The sequence below is a fragment of the Silurus meridionalis genome, chromosome 12, assembly GCF_014805685.1.
Source record: "Silurus meridionalis isolate SWU-2019-XX chromosome 12, ASM1480568v1, whole genome shotgun sequence".
Taxonomy (NCBI): domain Eukaryota; kingdom Metazoa; phylum Chordata; class Actinopteri; order Siluriformes; family Siluridae; genus Silurus; species Silurus meridionalis.
This window is the reverse complement of record NC_060895.1, coordinates 6085390-6108754: the sequence shown is the minus strand read 5'-3', so window position 1 is coordinate 6108754 and position 23365 is coordinate 6085390. Positions and strand designations below refer to the sequence as shown.

At 38.6% G+C, this 23365-nt stretch overlaps 1 protein-coding gene across 3 annotated transcripts; it reads right to left on the bottom strand.

Annotated features, from left to right (window-relative positions):
• Positions 1-2061: 2061 nt before the first annotated feature.
• Positions 2062-17735, bottom strand: p2rx8 (purinergic receptor P2X, ligand-gated ion channel, 8). 3 transcript variants are annotated; one of them, XM_046863013.1, is made up of 12 exons: positions 17478-17735; positions 17016-17166; positions 15270-15341; positions 13949-14024; positions 13770-13866; positions 13390-13470; positions 12287-12428; positions 4720-4856; positions 4401-4494; positions 4237-4302; positions 3831-3916; positions 2062-2305 (listed from the first exon to the last, which is right to left on the bottom strand). In XM_046863013.1, exons 1-12 carry the CDS (start codon positions 17612-17614, stop codon positions 2152-2154), a joined length of 1293 nt encoding a protein of 430 aa, XP_046718969.1. In that variant the 5' UTR covers positions 17615-17735; the 3' UTR covers positions 2062-2151. The 3 variants fall into 3 exon arrangements, with proteins under 3 accessions (XP_046718969.1, XP_046718968.1, XP_046718970.1); XM_046863012.1 differs by having other exon boundaries at positions 3804-3916; positions 17478-17734; XM_046863014.1 differs by lacking the exon at positions 3831-3916.
• Positions 17736-23365: the final 5630 nt, after the last annotated feature.

Below are 23365 nucleotides of genomic sequence, written 5' to 3'. Positions count from 1 at the left end.
GCCGTGTCGTTGCACATGTTTGTATCCTGCTGTGGTGAACATTGGACCGGAGTGGAAACCTTTCAAAGGATTCAAACAGTCAGGTGGGATGCTGGAAGAATTTTTTGTCTGGAAATGATTGTACCTGTTTACTCAATCATTTACATTTGCACTTGTGGCATTTTCTATACCCTCTTAAACAAAGCAACTTACATTTACCTCATTCATACAGCTGAGCAGTTCATACATGGCAGCTTGGTGTGGCTGAGATTTGAACTGACAACCTTCAGATCCAAAGCGGTAACCACTAAGCTACCACCTCCAACCAGTAAAAATCAGTAAAATTTCTTCTTCTCATATCCCAGCTTGTTAGGAAACTGGAGTCGGAGTATAGGGTCAGGCAAGATGTATTGCCCCTGGAGCAGGTAAAGGTCAAGGCCCTTGCTCAGAGTCTGAATCATAAATATTTTTTGTTTCATAATTTATCTTTCACACTCCACATAATTTACAAACAAAAACACAAATCAACATTGTTTGGAAGCTTGAGAATTCACTCTTTCTTGCGCATAGAAACACTAAAGCACAGGTCTGTTGCATTAAAAAGGTGATTTCACCCTGAATCTTCAGTTGCGGGTGGCGGTTTTTGTGACCCACAAGGTAAGAACGATCCTCACAGCTCGGACTAGTAGAAACGTGAATCGCCTGAAACAGCATACCATGCTTTTATATGTAAATATTCACATTCTCAAGCTGATTTATTAGGAAACCTTGTTTACTCATGCAATTACCAGTCAGCTGATGATGTGGAAGGAGTATAATGTGTAAAATGGTTCTGATACAGTTCAAAAGACACTGTTCACATCAAAATGGTGAAAATGTGATCGCTGATAGTGGATTGTTGGTGCCAAATGGGATTATTTAAGTATTTAACAAAGAGTTGGCTTCCTGTAATTTTCCCCACACAGCCATATTTAGGGTTTATTGAGAAAAACAACAATCTGTGAGAAGCAGCAGGCAGAAATGTCTTGATGAGAGGAGCCTGGGGTTATGACACAACCATAGTGAGCGGAAAAGTATTTTAGAATCTGTACTTATTGTATAATATGCCATTATAGATTACCACATTTAATTGCCATACTTATTATATAAGTTAATATGTACATTCTATTTTAAATTTCTTATTTAATTTTACTTTAATCTTTAATTTTACTGTAATTAAATGTGCAACCCAACAATTTCCCAATGGCACCAATAAAGTATGATTCAGATATATCAAATGCTGAAGCAGTTCCTGGGCTATAACAAGTAAAGGACCATATATGTGAATTATTTCTTAAACAGCTTTAGGAGGAAAATCTCACCTGTTCTTGCAAAATTTTTGTACCTGCTGTAACAGATACTAAAATCAGAATTAGAATATACTTCGTTTTTTCGGCTTCTCCCTTTAGGGGTCGCCACAGCGGATCATCCGTCTCTATACTACTCTGTCCTCTACATCTGCCTCCTTCAAACCAACTACCTGCATGTCTTCCCTCACCACATCCATAAACCTCCTCTTTGGCCTTTCTTTTTTCCCTCTTCCTGGTGGGTCCATCCTCCGCATTCTCCTACCGATCAGAATCAGAATACACATTATACCCAATCTGCCACTGGCATTTATTGCTGGGAGTCTCGGAAACAAACTTGGCTGTATTCTTTTTTCTTTGTAAGACCGTGGTTAAGGCAGTCCTCAAAGTGTGTTATGCAGCATGAGCAGCAGTTAAAAAAATATGTCTGGCTTGCTTTATATTTCTAGGAGAAAACACTACAGGTTTGGTAGTTTTGACTAACAGTAGAGATTTTGCATGTGACCAAATCTAGACACATTTGTTAAAGGCATTCTATCGCAGTGCATTTGAAAGTGTCGGTGCAGGAATAAATAACTGCTGATTATTCATCTGTAGTAACTGGAATAAACACCAAAGGTCAAATGAAATTACACAAGGTGTTATTGCTTCCGTCTTCAAGTACTGCATAGCTTTTGGCTCCGCATAGTGATCACAAAGGTCCTTCAGGTCGCTAAAGACACATGGAGCCGTGGTGTTCAGTGCATAAAAATGCATTCTGTATTGCTTCAGGTTTTTATGGCTATTGTCTATAAGTCAGTTTATGTACCATAGGAAATACTATTTGTCAGTCAGATGACTTGTCCATTTGTCCTTTGGGTAAATCTGTTATTCCTGGTATGTGTTGGTCAGATGTTGAGTCTGTGAGTTTCTCCAGCTCTGATGGCTGTTTCATAGCCTCCTCTGACTTGTCTGTACTCTCTCTGTTGTTATTTCCATTCCTGGGAGAAAAAAGTGTAGAACACACAGATCAAACACACCTCACAGAAGTCAGGAATAAACACCTTTTTGCGTGCTTTTATACAAATAAATATACGCTACAATGCCACAATGCATAAATGTATTGGGACACCTGACTTTTTCAGCCATATGTGATTCTTTATGAAACCTGTTACATAAAGTTAAAGGCACGCAATTGTATAGAATGTCTGGATTTGTCGTCTAGCCATTGCAATTCGGTCCTTTTCAAACTCGCTGAAATTCTTATATATTAGTAAAAATCAAACTTGGATATATCTTTAAGTCGTCAATGTGCAGCTTGTATAGCAGTGCAAATTTACTGTCCTCTGAAAATAACATACAGCCATTATTGTCTAAATAGCTGGCAACAAAAGTGAGTACACCCTAAGTGATAAAACCTGTACGTCATGTAACCGTTCAAAGCCACATGTCCTATTTATCAGTTGTTTTGTGCTTGTCAGGACCATACACATTTGTGTATCTTGTATTAGAGCAGATAAAATTTGGTGCTTTGAGTACAATTTTCTAATTGTAATTCTCTCAATTCTCTAATACTGACCACTGACACTTTGGACACAGTTTTGACATGTTCACTCAGGGTGTACTCACTTTTGTTGCCAGTTATTTTGACATTAATGGCTGTATGTTGAGTTATTTTTAATAGACAGTAAATCTGTACTGCTATACAAACTGCACACTGACTAAAATATATCCAAGTTTTATTTCTATATAATATTGTCCCTTAGAAGTGATACTAATTTTTGTGAGATACTGTAATAGAAACAGCAGAATGAATGCACAGCGCTCCTGATTCAGATTACAAAATTCTGCATACTTTTTTTTTATAGTGGGGAACTTGCTATTACAACGTATGGACAATAAAAGAAATAACATCAAAAACCTTAATATCATATCAAGGATTATTTTTATTTTAATAATAATCATATTAGCCTAAAAATCATGTGGGCCGTCCCCATAAGTGACCTGTTACTATAGAAACAATAATATATTAACCAGCACATTATTGTTAACATGTGATTACTGTCGGTCAAAGTGCTGCTGTAGAACATTATTCAACACCTTCTGACCCATCAAGACTTTAACAGAACTGTAGTACAAAGAACATACAGTGTACTATTGGCAATACAAGTTAGGTCATCAGGAATCAACGTAGATTTTTACAACGATGGAAATCACAATCCACCAGCATGTTAATATAATAATTATGTATTGGTTTTCTTCAGTTCACTGGAAAAATGTCAACTTAGACCTAAAATGTCTGTGGAACATTCATGAATAAAAGACTGTATGTCTTCAAGAATTAGCCCAAATATTAATTAAGTGTTTAAGAATAAAGTGTATATTTAAATAGCTCGTTTCTCTTTATGCTGAGTGTAAATTTTATTTCGCAATAAATTTGGGCTGAAGTTTGAGAACCCCTGCTGTATGCGTTATTTTCACACGTAGATGCAGAATTACTTTGGGGTTGGTGTTTGCGTTGCATACTTATGATCCGCTTCAAATTTCCTCTCTCTGTACAGGGTGCTTTTCTTCATCATGTAAAGGAGAACCATGTCACAGAAAAATGCCCCCTGTGGGAGATAGAAACAAGAAACCTCACATGATATTAACCAGATGCTTTTACCTCAAGTGACTTCTAAGTGAGTCTAAGCACAATCTGAACACAGGGCTGAGAGACTCAGGGTCGTGTGGGATTCGTATACAGCACTAGCATAGATGCTTCGCTGCTAAGATTGTCAGGTACCTCATAAAGCATTTTATTCAAATTCCTCTGCGTTTAGAGATACAGAGTCTTGAAAATAAATATATAAATTGAGAGCAAACTCTATTAGACAAACTATCAGAGAACAGGCTATACAACTTATCAGGTGTTTTAGATTGGAATACTTACGGCACCCATTAAAGCAAGGCCCGAGCCTATGTTTATGATTGTTGGAATTATATTAAATTTTCCAGCCTGGAAAAAAAGACAGAGCGTTAAAACTGAACTGCGTTAAGTACAAATACCTGAGACTGGCACAAAGATAAGAACTGATAAGAATTTCTGCTGCATACCTTGCCATGAACCATGATATTAAAGCGAATCCCATAGACCTTATAAAGCGTCCTGTGGGTCTCTCCGTCATCATTTTTGAAATAGTGTGCATATCTAAAGAGAAAGTTGTTAACAAGAGGCAAATCTGTTACAGGAGACTTCTCACAAGGTCAGGTTTTTCCAGCATTTGGTAGATGCCCGTATCCTAAGCAGTTGCTTACATTTACGTCAATAATAGTCCCCATTGGCAGTGCTGGGGTTTTTACCTCATGACTAACATGATGTCAGTCTAACATTAATAAACACTTCTCATAGCGTAGCATGGTGCAAAATGTTTACCTGAAGTTGAACCCCGATGAGATTGCATTAGCAGTCGCATTCATATCCAGGCGAGTGAAACTGTAGCTCGGGTGGCACGCTGAGTAGCCTTTATCCAGGTCACAGTTCCACTCTATGAGGATTCCTATTGCTCCTCCCTACATAAAGAGGAGGCTACTGTCGTCATACAGGTATGAAGTATGCTCAAAAAATGCCTCGCTAATTTACACAGAGCTAGTCATGTGTCTAAATATCTGGTAGCAAGTCACAAGAAAGCCTTTAATACAAGTGTCAAACTCAAATGATCTCTTTTGATAGATTTTTTAATGAGCAAGCTAGCGAAAAGACTAAAAGCACAAAGATTATTATTCATTCTTTGTGTATTTTTTTATCCGATCAAATATTTGAGTAGTTTGCTACTAAAGACTCTGTGTTAAGTCTATGTAGGCCTTCGTCGATCATCAGCTAACAAAAGAGAGAAGGTTGGTAGCCAGTGCTCGAATTGAGTCAAGTCTTATGGGGGGTCCCCAGTTTTTGGGGTGGTGGGGGTTTTTCTGTCAGATTCAGCTATTTACACTGTAAAACAAAACATTGTGAAAGTGTTTAATTACCTTTTTATTAGTTAAAACATTAAAATGATGGCAAAGTTATTAGGCGATGTCAGGGAAAGAATATATGTGTAACTTTTCCACCTAGAACAGACCATAGTGGCCTTCCTGTCTTGGTTGCAGTTGACAGCTGACGGCTATCTTTCAGCTAAGAGAGCACAAACAGTTTTGGGTCAAACTGCTCTACTGGAGGGCTACTGATGTCTAGAAAAGGACAGAAGAAAGTCTTTTGTCCTTTAGACGATTTCTCCTCTTGTTAGCAGTATCACTCATGGCAGAAAATCCACGTTCACATTTAGCTGATGTAGCCAGGTAGATTTTGCTAGCAGTAATCAGCCTCTAATGGTCTTCCCAGGACTGTCACCATCAAGTTTGCACAAACTATACTCCAACAGCAGCTCTGGTTAGTACTCCCAAATGCTTAGCAAGGTCATGAATTTCCTTTTCTCCATACAGAACAGGGGGATTACGGTCTTTGAGCCAACAGGAAGGTTGGAGTGGTGTCAGAAGCTGAGTAAGCTCTGAGAGAGAGATCTCAATAAGATTATCACCATAAGAGACACACCTTCTCATTCAAAGAGTTTTCTTTATTTTCATGACTATGAAAATTGTAGATTCACACTGAAGGCATCAAAACTATGAATTAACACATGTGGAATTATATATGGAATTATATACATAACAAAAAAGTGTGAAACAAGTGAAAAATGTCATATTCTAGGTTCTTCAAAGTAGCCACCTTTTGCTTTGATTACTGCTTTGCACACTCTTGGCATTCTCTTGATGAGCTTCAAGAGGTAGTCACCTGAAATGGTGTTCCAACAGTCTTGAAGGAGTTCCCCGAGAGATGCTTGGCACTTGTTGGCCCTTTTGCCTTCACTCTGCGGTCCAGCTCACCCCTAAACCATCTCGAATTGGGTTCAGGTCCGGTGACTGTGGAGGCCAGGTCATCTGGCGCAGCACCCCATCACTCTCCTTCTTGGTCAAATAGCCCTTGATGCCTTCAGTGTGACTCTACAATTTTCATAGTCATTAAAATAAAGAAAACTCTTTGAATGAGAAGGTGTGTCCAAACTTCTGGTCTGTACTGTATATATAGTGACTACAGGTTATCAATCACACTCACTCCCAGGTGATTCACCTCCAGGTCAAGATCTCCAAATAACACTTCATGGCTCTCTGCTCTCCCCTTCAGCCACTGTTAATACCTTAGGGGTAACTATGGACAATGAACTGTCCTTCTTCCCACATGTCGCTAATGTGGCTCGCTCCTGTCGATATATTCTGTACAACATCCAAAGGATTCGACCATTTCTGTCCACACAGGCTGCCCAGGTGCTTGTTCAGTCTCTTGTCATTTCAAGACTCGTCTACTGCAACTCTATGCTGGCAGGTCTTCCCCTGAACGCTATTCGTCCACTGCAAATGATCCAAAATGCAGCTACACGACTTGTGTTTAATCTGCCCAAGTTCTCCCACACCACCCCACTGCTGCGCTCCCTTCAGTGGCTTCCAGTATCAGATTCAAAACACTGATGTTTGCCTACAAGGACAAAAATGGACCAGCACCCTCTTACCTCAGAGACCTCATCACATCTCTCACTGAACCACGCTGTCTGAGATCCTCCAGCACTGCTCGACTGGTACCACCTTCTCTCAGAATGAGAGGTAAGGACACTTTAAGGCTCTTCTCTGTTCTGGCACCCAGGTGGTGGAATGAACTTCCCCTAGATGTTCGTACAGCGGAGTCCCTGACTATCTTGAAGTGACGATTGAAGACCTACCTCTTTTCAACAATTTCATTGCAGCTTAATCTATGTGGTGGTCCTAGCAGCTAAAAACAAAAGTTTTATGCAAATTCTAAATGGATTCGCATAAAAAATAACAAAGAGCACTCCCGTTATCATCACTAACAAACTGTCACTCATCTCAGATCATCGCAATCTCACAAAGTTACGTTATAATCAGTGAATCTGTTATTTACTTGTGATTCGTGTCTACACTTTGTTATTAAGAGAGGTTTTGGCAGCATGCATAACGCAGAACTGGACGAACACCAGAGTTTAGAGCGATACGGATTTCAACATAAATGCAGCTGATTGATCACTGTGTAAAATAAATCAACAGAAATTTGAAATGTGATTGTGATTTTTGCTCAATCTTGCACAGACAAGTTGAAAATAGAAACCTTTAGCCCTCACGATTGCTCAAATATGTACTGGATTTTTGCCAAATTCTTTCTGCAAATATAGGCTACTAGCTTCAAATGAGGGTTGCTTTCGTCTAAGCAATAATAAAAATTTTAAATTTATGTTGAAAACAAAACCCCTGACATGGAGTTAATAAATATAGTAGAAAGACAGAAAGTGAAAATGACCCCTTAAAAAAGTCAGCAAGTTTTTTCTTCCCAAGTGGCGGTTTATTACTCTCATTTCATAGCTGGCTTTATGAAGCGGCACCAAACAAGCAGTCAATAATATCACGCACATGGCGGTTTTTAGATGTAGAGGTGTTTGCATTTTCAAGAGACTTGACAACTATTTAAATAAACATGCTTATGTCACATGAATGATTGTAAATAATTAATTCACAATATTTTACCGTTATTTTACCGTTATTTTACGATAATTTACTATATCCCTACTGCTTGCATCTAATCAGATGTGTAATTCATATATTTTTTACTAAAATAATCTTGGGGACCCCCCTAAGTGTATTTTTACTTGTTATTGGGGGTCCCTAATGCCTTATCCCAGATACCCCCTCCTCAATTTGAGCACTGTTGGTAGCCCCAGCAGATAGCTCATACTGATACAGTGGGGCAAATAAGTATTTGATACACTGCCGATTTTTAAAGTTTTCCCACTTACAAAGAATGGAAAGATCTGTAATTTTCATCATAGGTACATCTCAACTGTGAGAGACAGAATCTAAACAAAAATCCAGAAAATCACACTGTATTAATTTTTTCCATTTTATTGCAAGTATTTCTGTCTCTCACAGACCTTTCAGTTTGTAGATAAGAAGCCCTCCTATCCTCCACTCATTACCTGTATTAATTGCACCTGTTTGAACTCGTTAACTCAATCAATCACACTCCAAACTCTCCACTATGGGCAAGACCGAAGAGCTGTCTAAGGACACTAGGACAAAATTGTAGACCTGCACAAGGCTGGGATGGGTTACAGGACAATAGGCAAACAGCTTGGTGAGAAGACAACAACCTCCTTCCCTCAGTAAGAGCATTGAAGATGGGTCGTGGCTGGGTCTTCCAGCATGACAATGACCACAATCCCACAGCCAGGGCAACTAAGGAGTAGCTCCGTAAGAAGCACTTCAAGGTCCTGGAGTGGTCTAGCCAGTCTCCAGACCTAAACCCAATAAAAAATCTATAAAGGGAGCTGAAACACTGTGTGGCCCAGCGACAGCCCCAAAACCTGAAAGATCTGGAGAAGACCTGTATGGAGAAGTAGTCCGAAATCCCTGCTGCAGTGTCTGCAAACCTAGTCAAGAATTACAGGAAACATCTGACCTCTGTAATTGTAAACAAAGGTCTCTGTACCAAATATTAAGTTCTATTTTTCTATTGTATCAAATACTTATTTCATGCAATAAAATAGAAATTAATTATTTAAAAATCATACAATGTGATTTTTTTAGGTTCCCTGGTGGTCTAGTGGTTAGGATATGGCGCTCTCGTGGCCCGGGTTCGATTCCCGGTCAGGGAACCGAACCCAAGCCGTTAGGGTTGCACAAGCCTGAGCACTCTTAGTGCCGGTCCCAAGCCCGGATAAATGGGGAGGGTTGCGTTAGGAAGGGCACCCAACGTAAAACATGTGCCAAATCAAACATGCGGATCACGAATACAGATGATCTGCTGTGGCGACCCCTAATGGAAAAAGCCGAAAGAGACCACAATGTGATTTTCTGGATTTTTTTTTTAGATTCCCTCTCTCACAGTTGAGGTGTACCTACGATAAAAATAACATATCTCTCTGTTCTTTGTAAGTGGAAAAAAAAATCAGTGTATCAAATACAGTGGAACCCCGTTGTACGAGCAACCTATTGTACGAGCAAACGGAGATACGAGCAACCTCGCTCGCAAAATTTTACCGCTTCACGAGCAAATTTCGAAGGCACGAGCAAACTCACGCTGCCGGTTCACCGTTTTTGGCGGAGGGTCACATCAGTCGCTTAATTGATGGCGTATCACTCGGTCACTGTCGTTGTTTAGTGCAGCAAAAACGTAACTGTGGCAGCGGGGGCGTGGCCGAGCGGCGGTTTGTGAATGGAGGGCGGGTCCGGGAGCAGATAGGCAGGGGATTGCTTTACCTGAAGTTAACGTGACCTAATGATTGTTCTCTCTTTTCAAGTGATCGGAGGGTGCATTTAGGGAGGAGAGCGTGTGTGTGTGTGTGTGTGTGTGTGTGTATATATGTGTGTGTGTGTGTGTGTGTGTGTGTGTGTGTGTGTGCGCGCCTGAGACGTGCTGCATGGGGCACTAAGCAGACCGACACAAAAAAAATAAAAATAAGTGGATGTGAAGCCTTTGCACCTGACCTGTTGTGGCGTTCCTTATTCCCGTATTCATACGTTCTCCCACAGTAACTTTTTTTAGTTTTATATTTTTATTTCACTAGAAATCTTGAAAAATGTCTCCCAAGAAAATCAGTGATGGTGCTGTGAAAACGAAAGTAAATAGAATTACATGGAAACCGAGAAGGTTACGAGCGTGGTGCGCGTCTCACACTCGCAATCAACCACTACCACATGAGTAAGTGTTAAATTATGTTTATATAAGGGTCATTTGTGGTGTATTTGTTTTTAAAAACAGGCTACAAATACTTTTTAAGTGCAGAAATAAGCGATCGAATGAGCTCTCGGAACGATTAAATCACTTTTACATTCATTCCCATGGGGAAAATTTGTTCGATCATACAAGCAAATGGACCTACGAGCAATTTTCAAGAACGAATTATGCTCGTACAACGGGGTTCCACTGTATTTATTTACCCCACTCTAAGTAACTTGTGTCTTATCATCACACGTGTGCTTTATGTTGTCATATCTTGATTTTATTCTCTACTGGTAAGGTAAGATTCAGACTTTTTGACTAAGGTAGATTTAGATTTTAGTATTGTTGATTAGAGGTCGATGGTGGATTTTACCGATACAGATAGCTCGTTTGGATCGTACTTGCCGATAACCGATAACTCAAGCGATAATTTAAAACGGATACTGGATAAAAAACAATAAACAATCCATGTCAAATTGTATTGAACTTTAATCGTTGATTAAATGTTTATTAAATGTGCTAAAGAAAATAAATATAATAATAAATAATAAATAAATCTAATTATATCATTAATAAATTATTTGTAATAAATATACCATAGCGCTCTCTGTGCAGCGTGCCGCCGTGTAGTAACAAAACAGCAAGTGGCGCCAGTGATTTGCCTCTCGAGATCACTTTCATTATGACAGCGGACCGTAAGCCGGAAAAACTATCATTATGGATTTTTGCCAATAGTCGATAGTTGCAGCATTTAACTATTGGTGTCGATTAATCGTCAAAACCTTAAAATTAAATTACTCAATTAATCAGCAATCCGTTTATCTATGCTAATAAGTTGACTAATCAAAACTAGTCTCCCTGAGGGTGTGAACTGTGGGCAGGGCTTACTCCTGCTAAGTATCATGGTGTATTTATTGATAGATGCCTCAAAGCACTTCTGTCAGTCAGTATGGATAGGGGGTTTGTGTTAAATGCCAAAAATGCTTTGTGCTTTTAGTAAGACCTGTAACCTGAGATAGAGAAAGTGTGGCACGTATACATGAAGGCTGAGCATAAATCTTTAACTTGAATGGAGCAAATGGCACAAACCACTGATGGCCCCAATTTCTATTGGTTTCTAAGAGAACTAGAGTTGTGCTGATCTTCCTGCCTGCCTTTTGTATCTTTTTGCATTTACATTTAAAGCATTTGACAGACACTCATTATTATTATTTAGCCTAGTTGAGGGTTGAGGGTATTCAAGAGACCTGCAGTGCCAGTTTGGAGGGGCTGGGATTTGAACTCATAAACTTTTCAATCAAAAGTGAAACATCTTAACTACTATCTTTATATCTTTACTTATTTTGTTGATGGTACAAAATAACCATATATCTCTCACCTGGAAACATGGATAAAATAAGGTACATAAAGGATCCATAATTAGAATAACAATTTTAGGATAAAGTTTTAATGATACACTATTTGCACCTTTTTCTGTAAAGATGATGTGTGTTGCCATCACACTAATACGTGGTTCTTCTACAAAATGTTGTCACCAAGTTAGAAGCACAAATTATATTTATTTTCTTTTACTGAAATTGTAATTAATTCCAGGATGATAATGCCCCAGTGCACAAAGTGAGTTTCTACAAGACATGCTTTGTCAAGCTTGTAATAGAAGAACACAAGTGTCCTGCACAGTAAGCTCTGACCTCAACCCCATTAAACATCTTGCATAAATCCCTACAGACATACTCCAAAACCTAGTGGAAATCCTTCCCAGAAGAATAGAGGTTACTATAATTGTAAAGGGGACTAAATCTGGAATTGGATGTTATATGAGACATGTGGCTGTCAGGTATTCCAATTTTTTTTTTTTTACTATATAGTGTATATAAAGGTGCAAATGAAATACTATATATATATATATATATATATATATATATATATATATATATATATATATATATATATATATCATAGTATCATGTGTAGTCAACTGTACATCTCCCAATCGCTTGGGTAGCACCTTTGCGTATACTTTAGTATATACACTATATAGTTAAAAAAACAAATATCGCATTTTTGTGTATTTTATTTTCTCCAAGATAATGTTTTAGAAGGACTTTTCCTTCTAACGCTGCAGTGTATAAAATGATCGATAATTATAAGCCTTTAAAGATTTAGAATCAGTTTGAATACTCACCAGGACAGCCACATCTTGAAAATCATGTCCAGTCCTCTGAATAATATCACCGAGCTGGAATATGGGGCAGTAAGCGTGAGCAAGCTTATCATATGAACATTTCTTCAGATACGTGTCATCTGCCGTTTCCAAAACATTTGATCTGAGGAATGAGTTTTAAAATTTATTTAAAAATAAAATTCATTTTAAAATAAACAGACTAACAATGTGTCACAAAATGATAATACAATGCAAAACATGTAGCTCTATTAAAGGAGAAAATGGGTAATAGACTCTAATAATCATGTAATAATGTATTAGATGTGATCGGTGAGCCATCACATAATCGTTACATTATTAAAAAAAACTTAACCATCAGATGATTGGACCAATATGTAATAAAGGTACACTGATCCATCGTTTTTGCACTAATAGTTGACTGCTTGAACTATCAGCTATCGGTAAAAATCCATACCGAGTTTTTAGTTGATTTTAGTTTAGTTTTTCTGGGTTGCGACCGCGAGAGCGGCCTCTAAAGGTGAATCACTGCACCATCAGTTGCTGTTTGTTCGAAGTTTCTTGTTTTTTCAACCTGTAATTGTTTTTATTTATTTGTGGCGTTACTTTTTGTTTCAGTTTGAATGCATGTCTTTTATATTCCTTAATATTTATGAATATATTGATTATATTAATATTTCTTTCATTTAGCACATTTTCATGATACTGCAGTGTTTTTTTTTAATGTTTGTAATGATCGCTATGTTTGTTTTTCTATACAGTATCCATTTTTCAATTGATTAATCGTTTATCGACAAGTACATTCTAACCACTATCGCTCGAACTCTAATATGTAATACTATTCAGTTGAGTTATATTTCAATACAACTTTTAGGGGTCTTTATTCAAAGTAGTAGCACTATCTGATCTTAGAAAATGCAAATGTATGCTAAAAAGAAGTAAAACTAGGACACACCGCCTTGTACACACATAGTTAGACATTTACATTGACGTCTATGGCTTCTGTTTTAGTCCAAGCTGTCTCTTGAGATTTCTTCTGGGAATGCATATATTCTATAATTTATATAATTACTAATGTTTAGAGTTTATAAAAGGAAATGACTCACTTTGAGAAGTCAAACTTGGGGAATCTGATGAAGTTCTTTATGTATATGGTGAAGTTCTCAGCTTTTCCCAATAAAGGCACACTACCAAAACACAAAACTTCTTAAAGCAAAATGTTCAACAACAAGCACAAAAATCATCGCCTTGATGTACAATCATAAAAAGCTAAACTTATCAAAAATATCAAATGAAGGTTTGGCTTATTATTATTTGGAAAATACTAATGACCTCAAATTTCAAGGACTCTCTGCTTTTCCTCATGTATCAGGTACAAATAAATATGGCACTTTTAATAAGACAGCAATGTCATTCATTAATAATCAGTGGTGTGTTCTCTGAGCCTGTGAAACGCTGCTACAGTGTTGAGATCATTTATTCTTACTCTGGTCGGCTGCTTCGTTCAATGGGGCACCAGCCGTATATTTCACAGGTACCTGTCGAGTTTGTGTCTTTCTTTAAGCAGCGTCCTGTTTTAATCCCTGATGGGAGCAAACACAGCCAGAATGTTTCGTGCTCATCATTAATGAACGGATTTATTTGAAACTCTGTAGTAGTACGCACCATGGCCTGCTATCACGGTGTCTCCTTTTGTGCAGTCTTCATTCCCATGGCAACGACCATCAAGCACCCTAACACTCTATGAAAAGAAAAAAAAGAGTGTGCTCGATTGATTAAAAATATACATGAACTTATGTGTTATCATCTCTGAAGCCTAGAGCGAAAGGGTTTATAGCTGATAGGGTTTTATTGTCCGTCATCACGGCACGCAGGAGCGTTTGCATGACCTAATAAACACTATGATTGAAGAAGAGCCTGACTGTGACCATATGAGGAAATGTAAAAGGCTGTTGTCGGAGCAGCTACTACCAATTGGCTTCTTGGGTTTGGCTTGAGTAAAAACAAAGCATGGTGAGTTATTTAAGCTGGTCTTCTATATACAGGGTCATTTTTTTGGTGCCAGGCAGGAGGTGACAGCAAAAAACAATGTGTCTAAGAGGAATTAAGTAGATTAATAGTTAGGGGAAATGAAAAAACAAAACAAAAAACAAAACACACTTTATGTATAATTGATACTGACACCAAAGCAACTGCTACTAAACATTAAACCTGACACCAGCAACAACATTCTCTATACTCACAAGGGCCAGTTAGACTTTAAAGAAAAGTCTTTTTTATCTTAATTCTTTTACAGCATTTGGCAGATGCCCTTATCCAACGAGACTTACATTTTATCTCCATACAAGTGTGCAGCTATGGGGTTAAGGGCCTTGATTATTAGCCAATATGTGGCTGGGATTTGAACTCATAACCTTCAGATCCAAAGTCCAATGCCTTAACCACTAAGCTTCCACCTCCCAACATATACACTATAAGGACAAAAGTGTGTGGACACCTGATCATAAGATTAGAATGTGCTTTTGAACATCCCATTCCACATTGAGTCACTGATATAATAACCTCCACTAAATTTTGTAGAGAGCTTGTGGAGATTTGTGCTCATTCAGCCACAACCGCATTAAAGTCAGCTACTGATGTATGTGATGTGAGGAGGCCTTGGGTTCAGTCAGTCATCCCAAAGTGTTCAGTAGGGTTGAGGTCAGAGCTCTAAAACAAGGCCACTCAGGATCTTCCACTCACGTAAACCATATTTTCACGAAGCTCGCTTTTTGTTTGGAAGGACATGCCGGAACACGTTTAGGTATCGCTTTCTAAAACATCCTATACTATTATGTACCTCCACATTTGTGGGAACAGTTCGGAAAAGAACCTCATATGGCTGGGAAAGTCAGGCATCCTATTGTGTTTGTCAATAAGCCATAATTCTATATTAAAACTGAAAGCTTTGTGCGCTGTAGGTCAGTAAGTTTTGTTTGTGCCTTACCTCAGCACAGTATCCTAATTTCTGGTTTGGGGTTGTGATAAAATTTGTGGTTATGAACAGCACTGCTTCACCCTGAAGAAATAAACATTGGGATAAAAAAAAGTTATTATCAGTAGTGGACAGTAACAAAGTAAACGTAATTGTTACTGTACTGAAGTATCTTTTTTTGTGTATCTGTAATTTACTGAGGTTCATTTCACTACATTTTAAAATCAAATCTCTTTTATGAGCGGATAAAAAGGGGTCAAACACGCAGCAAGTCACCAAGCAGGATCGAGAGCACGCTCTGTTTTGAAGAACATTTAGAGAGGAAGAAATAATGGAAGAAATTCCTGACTCGAACGCACCACAACACCCGTGGCCTGATTTGCGTGATCTTTTTATAATTCGCTAAAACGAAGGTTTTGTGCTCATGATAATTGTTAGAGATATCAATCAGTTTTTGACTCATTAATATAATTTTATTAAAAGATCAATGTGCTGAGAGTAACAGAGTCTTTTCACATAAACTGAGTTGATTGAGTCTTGTGACGGTAATAATAATAAGAACATTATAGCCATAATAAATCATAGTACTTTTGATACTTAAGTACATTTGAAGGCAAATACAGTGGAACCCGGTTATCTCGACCTCGGTTAACTCGACAACCCTATTAAGTCGACGTTTTTAAAGTGGAATCGCCAAATTCTTGCTTTTTCTAAGCATTTTTTATCGGTTATGTCGACTTTTTTTATGTCGCCGAACCCTGATATCTCGAGCACAAGGGGGGGAAAATTTGCCATTTAACATCGGTTATCTCGGTGCAGCCGCAGAAGAACTCACGGAAGTGGTGGAAAAATCAAGCCTTACAGCTGCTACAGGTGTTGTATTGTATACTGGTGAATCTCTGCTGTTAGTTAGTGCACATATGCCTTTTGTTGTTAAATGTTATGCGATGAACAGGAGGCAAAAACCGCGCTTGCCGGCTCGGAACGTGGGATGAGCAGCAAAATCATAGAATGAACACCGGCAGGATCGGGGGGAATCCGCGGTGTGCTTTGGGAAGAAAAGAGCAGCCGTTGAGAGAGTGCCGGTGGGAAGACACGTACCGGGATACGCATGCGCGATAACAACGACCACCGTGAACCAACATATACCAACAATAACGGACAGTGAGAGTGTGGAAGTTTAAATAGGAGCTGGTGATGGTGATAAACGAGCACCATATGTGCGCGATTGAAGCGGAGCTTCAGAAAAAAGCGGCCGAGAAAACACCTGACACGCTGAAGGGGGCCGAAGGGGGCGTGGCAGGTGGATTCCTGACAGATAAACATGTACTGTATGTATTTTTATAGCATGCCTTCATCAAACAAATCGCGGCAACGCTGTTGTTTAAAAAACCCTTCAAAAACTAAAGAAATTTCAAGCACGTTAATATACTGCCGCCATATTGATTTTCGTTTATCTCGATCATCGGTTACCTCGATGTCTTTTGGCGACCCCCTAGGACATCGACATAACCGGGTTCCACTGTACTTTTACTTAAGTAAAAGTTTAAAGGAAGCATTTTTACTTTAATATTTTATCTAGTGTATCTCTACTTTAACTTAACTACATGGTTAGTGTACTTCATCCTGAACCATGTTAGGTGTTTGTCCTGCTCTACCACAAATGTGTGCAGGACAAAATGTATTTGAACCAAGCACCTTGACAAACACACACACACACACACACACACACACACACACACACACACAAAGTCTCACCTGTTGAGGGATGACATAATCTTCTGGCCCCCAAAGCATGGGTCCAGAGCCCGATGTGTTTGTGAAGACAACCCCTTTAACTTTAGTGATGACCGAACTCTGGAGCGATTCTTCAGTCTCCTGATAGCCTTTCTTAATCACAAACACCCACCTGGACAGTAATCACATGAAGCAACTCCAATAACCACACACACATATACACACACACCTTATGTCCAAGTTTAGTCCACTTCCCAAATAAGGAAGTGCTTTGTTTTCCTAAACACACCCATTCTGCATTCTGACGTCATGACTGTCTTGTCTTGAGATCATGCACTTTAGTTATATAGGAAGCTGGGAGAAGTCGACCCTGACACGTTGCTTGATGAAGGACATGATGTTAGAAAGCAGGAGGAAACCTCTGGCACGCGCAGACTGCTGAAATGTAAGCTTTCTTCTCAATAAAAGCGCTCATTTCCTTACCCGATGATGTAACCGATGACTGAGAGCTGCAGGAGTCGATAGAGGACGCCGACTTTCTTGTTTTTGGCGATGACGTATTTCTCGGTCTTGTAATCAAACGCGGAGAGGAAAACACCTTTCAAGTCCAGCGGTGCCATTTCTGTGCGTGAGCGCGCGCTGAACAAGCTGATAGGGGCTGATGAGACGCGCGCGCACACTCACAGACACGCGCGCACACACACACACACACACACACACACACACACACTATCTCTCTTCTCTCTCTCACACACACACACACACACACACACTATCGCTCTCTCTCTCTCTCACACACACACAAACACACACACATATACACACACAAACACACCCACACGCAGGCTCTCTCTCTATCTCTCTCTCACAAACACACAAACACACACGTAGAGTCTGTCTGTTCCCTGTCTTCGTCACACACACCGTCTCTCTCTCTCTCTCTCTCTCTCTCTCTCTCTCTCACACACACACACACACACACACACACAGCTATTTGCTTACTCACCCTGATGATGAAGGCACAAATCGTGTTTAAATATAGCACTTATTCACCACTATTCACTTTTAACCCCCAACACCCTGGATTCAGGTCAGTAACATCTTTACCCACTTTAAGCTCTGCAGATCAGTAACCTAGACCCTTAACCAATGAGCCTTCACTTCCCCAATAGGAAAAAAAAAAAACATTTGAAATGAAAATATAGTGTGTGCCAAAATGATTGACGATGCTGAGAAATATTTTGAATAAGAAAATTTCCCTCTTGAACAATGCATTTTTCATTTGATCACTATACCCAGAAAGTTTCTTTACCCAGGTCCGCTTTCCCTGAGATACAGCGGGTAAAAAAGTATTGAACACGCCAACATTTTTATCAGTTAATATATTTATAAGAGTTCTATTGACATGAAATTGTCACCAGATTGATAACAACCCATTTAATTCAAACATGCAAAGAAATCAAACCATAGATATCCATAAATTAAATTATGTATAATAATGTGAAATAACATGGTAATGACAGCTTTAAGATGCCAAAAACTATTAGCATGCATTGCTCAGGTATGATTTAGACCCATTCTTCTACACAAACATCGTCTTTAATTCTTTAAAGTCTTCAAAAGTTCCTGGTAGATACAATTTTCATAGTCATGAAAATAAAGAAAACTCTTTGAATGAAAAGGTGTGTCCAAACTTTTGGGTCTGTACTGTATATATATATATATATATATATATATACATACACACATTTATATATATATATATATATATATATATATATATATATATATATATATACTAATTCCAGGTCTTTCTGCCGTTCTCCACAAGTGGTCCTTGCCTCTTGGACAACTATTCTGATTCTTTTCACTTCTCCACCTCTCCTCTGTCACTTGGTTATGGACGGTTTATGGTAAAATGACGTTCTTTCTACTTCTGGATTATGGCCCCAACAGTGCTCACTGCAATATTCAGAAGATTTGGAATCCTTTTATTTCCAAAGCCATCAGTATGTTTCAAATACACTAGGGTTGTTAAGGTCTTGCAAGAGCTCTTTGCTTGTTTCTTGTGTGACACCTTGGTAATGAGACACCTTTATACAGGCCATCAGTTGGGACTGAAACCAGCTGATATTAATTTGCACTGACAAGAAGCAGGATTGCTTTCTAATTAATTATTGATGTCAGCTGGTGTCTTGGCTTTCCATGCTTTTTTTGCACTTCCCTTTCTTCTTGTGTTTAATACTTTTTCAAGGTGTCATTTCACATTATTACACATAACATAACATAAGTTTATGAGCATCTATGGTTTGATTTCTTATGCAGTGTGGACTGCATGGGTTGTTAGCAACATGTGAAAATTTCCTGTCAGTAGAACCTTTAGAAATATATTTCCTGAGAAAAATGGTGACATGTTCAATTCTTATTTTACCTGCTGTATAAAAAAGTTATGGATGAAATTATGTCAAATTGCCATCCAAAACTAAAAGATTCAACACAAAAAGCAAAATGATCCATAAAGCAGCCAACAATATCTCACAGTGTGTATCAGGTGCTAACTACAATGTCAAGTCAAGTCAAGTCAGGTTTATTTGTATAGCGCTTTTCACAACAGACATTGTCTCAAAGCAGCTTTACACAAATCAACAGTTAAGGTGAATGGTGTGAATTTGTCCCTGATGAGCAGCCGTGGCGACTGTGGCAAGGAAAAACTCCCTTAGAAACCTTGAGAGGAACCAGACTCAAAAGGGGAACCCATCCTCATTTTGGGTGACATCAAGAGTTTGATCATAAATCTTTCAACAATACAGAACACTGGAGAGTGAGAACTAACATGAGCACTGGAGTATAAGATTATAAGTGATGTTCTTTCTACAGTCTTTTACAGTCTATATGGTTAGTAGCTCCTAGTTTTATAAGCTCAACAATGTGTGCTGTGTTATCTGATTTCGGAAGGTCAACGAGAATCTTTCTTGTGTTAAAGGTTTTAGCATTGGTTAACAATAAAAAAAATTAATTGTCTGATGGTTCGTTGAGTTTTTTTGTGTTCATTACAAGTACCACAATATTTCAGCCTCAAACCTGGTTGTCTTCATCAGTTTGTTCAGACTTGGCAATATAGTTTATAGAGTGCAGTACTGTAAATTGTTTTGCTAAATTATGTACCGCAATATACTATATAGCTATATATAATATAGCAGTATACTACCCCATAATGATCACCATTCTTTGGCTTCTGTGTAGGCTAGGCCATGTCCCAACTTACGATATTTAGTTACGATGGGGTCATTGAAACACATCTTCATTGTAAGTCAGAGACTACTTGTATATACAACTTACCACAATATGATAAGCAGTTGACTAAAAGTACTAATCCGATTTTCACTTATTATTCAAGTAAAAGTACAGTTCCCTGGTGGTCTAGTGGTTAGGCTGTGGCGCTCTTACCTCTGCGGCCCGGGTTCGATCCCCGGTCAGGGAACCGACCACAGTCATTAGGGTTGCACAAGCCAGTGCACTCTTAGTGCCAGTCCCAAGCCCGGATAAATGGGGAGGGTTGCGTTAGGAAGGGCATCCAGCGTAAAAACGGGCCAAGTCAAACACGAGTATCATGAATACGGATGATCTGCTGTGGCGACCCCTAACAGGAGAAGCTGAAAGAAAGTTTTATTCAAGTAAAAGTACAAAAGGTTTAGTCTACATTTGTACTTGAGTAAAAGTACAAAAGCAGTCACTTTTAAATGGACTTAAGTATCACAAATAAAAGTATTGATCAATGAAAACTATATTTTAATCATTTACATAATTTAGTGTTTTATTCTCCTGCACATCAAAGAAATTTTATAGAGATATTTTAGAGAGTTACCTATTGTTATACACAGAAAGAATTCTTACTCCACACACTCTTGAAAGAACCATGGGCTTATGGTTTTGGTTTCAGGAACAACAATTATTTCATAAATTGTAATGGAGTAAAAAGAAAGATATTACAAATCAAAATGTTGTGAAGGAAGGTTTCCAAAATTTCAAAAACTTCATGATTTAACTCTTGATTAATTACAACTTAATTCTACATTTGCATCTGTTCTAAATAAACCTTCAACTAAAACGTATCAAGTTTTAAATACTCTAATCAACATTGGCATGGACCAAACTCAACATAGAGCATGAAGACTAGACATGTTTCAAAGGTCATATATAAAAAAAATTAAAAAAATGAAAAACTTGTTAATGTCTATTAGACATGTGAACAAAAAAGAACATAGAAATACCAGGTTCCAATTACTTATCTTTCTTTGCACTGAGTTTCTGATTTCTGATTTATAGGGGTATTCGCCTTACGAATCTCGCACCCCCGGTTTATCACGGAATTGCATTTGCCACATAACTAAATTGTTTCCCTGATTTTCCCGTTCTCTAGCACTATAAACCAAAAAACTTATAGGGAATTGTTTTTATGGAGTTTTATTTGAAAAATAATGAAATCTATAAATAAATATAATTATTAATTATAAAATGAAGTTGAATGTTAATACATTACACTACTGTATACATAAAATAGCATTTTTCAATTCAATTAAATTTTTCAATTAAATTAAATTTATTTTTATTTGTATTGCGCTTTTAACAATGAACATTGTCTCAAAACAGCTTTACACAGATAATGTGGTGATTAAAAGTGAATATGTTCTTTATAAGTAAGTTTGTCCCTGATGAGCAAGCCGGTGATCAACTGTTTTTTGGGGGGGTTTTTTACCTTTATTTTTTACAGGCAAGTCATTAAGAACAGGTTCTTATTTACAATGGCGGCCTGACAAGTGGAATAACCACTTAGGAAAAGGGAAGTTGGGCTAAAATAAATAAAAACGTTAAAAATACATACAGGTTAACAGTTACATACATACATTTTAAAACAAAATTATTTAGAGAAGCAACTGCATATGTCCATGAACAAATATGATATAATATTTTTAAAGGATGAAGTTGGAATTAATTTATCCAGTTTGAGAGTATTTTCCAGTCGTGATTAAAAAGATTAAAAAGATGCAAGACCAAATGCAGAGTTGGTTTAAGGAATGCTTAATTGAAAATGAAGTGAGGACCGGGTGTTATATGTGACAGGCTTTAGCTGCAGCAAGTGACCTAAGTCACTAAGTCTGTGGCAAGGAAAAACTCCCCTAAAAGGCATAAGGAGAAACCATGAGATGAACCAGACTCAAGAGGGAACCCATCCTCATCTGGGTTGCACCGAATGTCCATTTATAGCAGATATACGATGTTGCAGGGTACAGTGGTGGTGATTAGAGGCAAACTGTAGTCCTGAGTCAGTGTAGGAGACTGTTGACATTAAATACAGTCCAATCCATCCTCAAAGCGCCCATTCTTACTCCAGAATTTCATGGAACCACCCAAGGCGTTGATGAGAAACCGTCCCAAGCTGCACAGAGCGGCCTCCAATCGAAGAGAACACTATCCAAAGGCAGGCCTGGACGAAGTGGGAAGATCCACGGAGGGAAGAGGGGCAGGAACAGTGGTCACTGGAACCTCAGGAGCATGTTTAACTCAACTGAGAGAGAGAGAGAGAGAGAGAGAGAGAGAGAGAGAGAGAGAAGAGGGGTGACAGGTAAAGAAGGATATGGATTATTAAGTGTCCTTATTGTTGTTTGAAAGTTAATGTCACTGTGCAGTTTGGACTCCGGCAAGACTCGCTATGGCAGCATAGCTAAAAGGGAGAACCAGAAGGTAACACCAACATGAGGGATCTCTGGGATAAGAGACGACCCACCACACCACCGTCAATAAACCTGAGTGAACGTGTGAGAGTGAGGGGACGACAGCAAACAAATATCCCAGTTCACCAAACTAAACTATATATCCATTAACCCTCCAGATCCTTTACCTAAGAAATAACGATGGGTTACTAACGTAATCCCGGGTTCTTTGATAACAGAGTGAGGTGTTTCACTATGGGAATCGCTTTAGGCGTGACCTACTATGGAAGCTCCAATGACACCATGTCTGTCTTGACAGACAAGTCGACCTGAGATCAGGCTCCTCCCCATCTTTATCTCTCAGGTTGTCCCCTTCTAACATCATTGCAGCGAGATTTCTTCCCGTCCCCATGCAAGGAGGGAAGTGCTGGTGAAACACCTCACTCTGTTATCAAAGAACCCGGGATTACGTTAGTAACCCATCATTCTTTTTCTAACTTCGCTCGGTGTTTCACTATGGGAGATATAGACCACTCCCGGATTGCACATGATCCCGCTACGCCCAATCACATGGGCTCAGGATGTCTGGCTCCCCGCACCGCATGTGCCAAGGATGACTCAGACACATCCAGTCTATAAAACCGCACAAAGGTGTGCGGT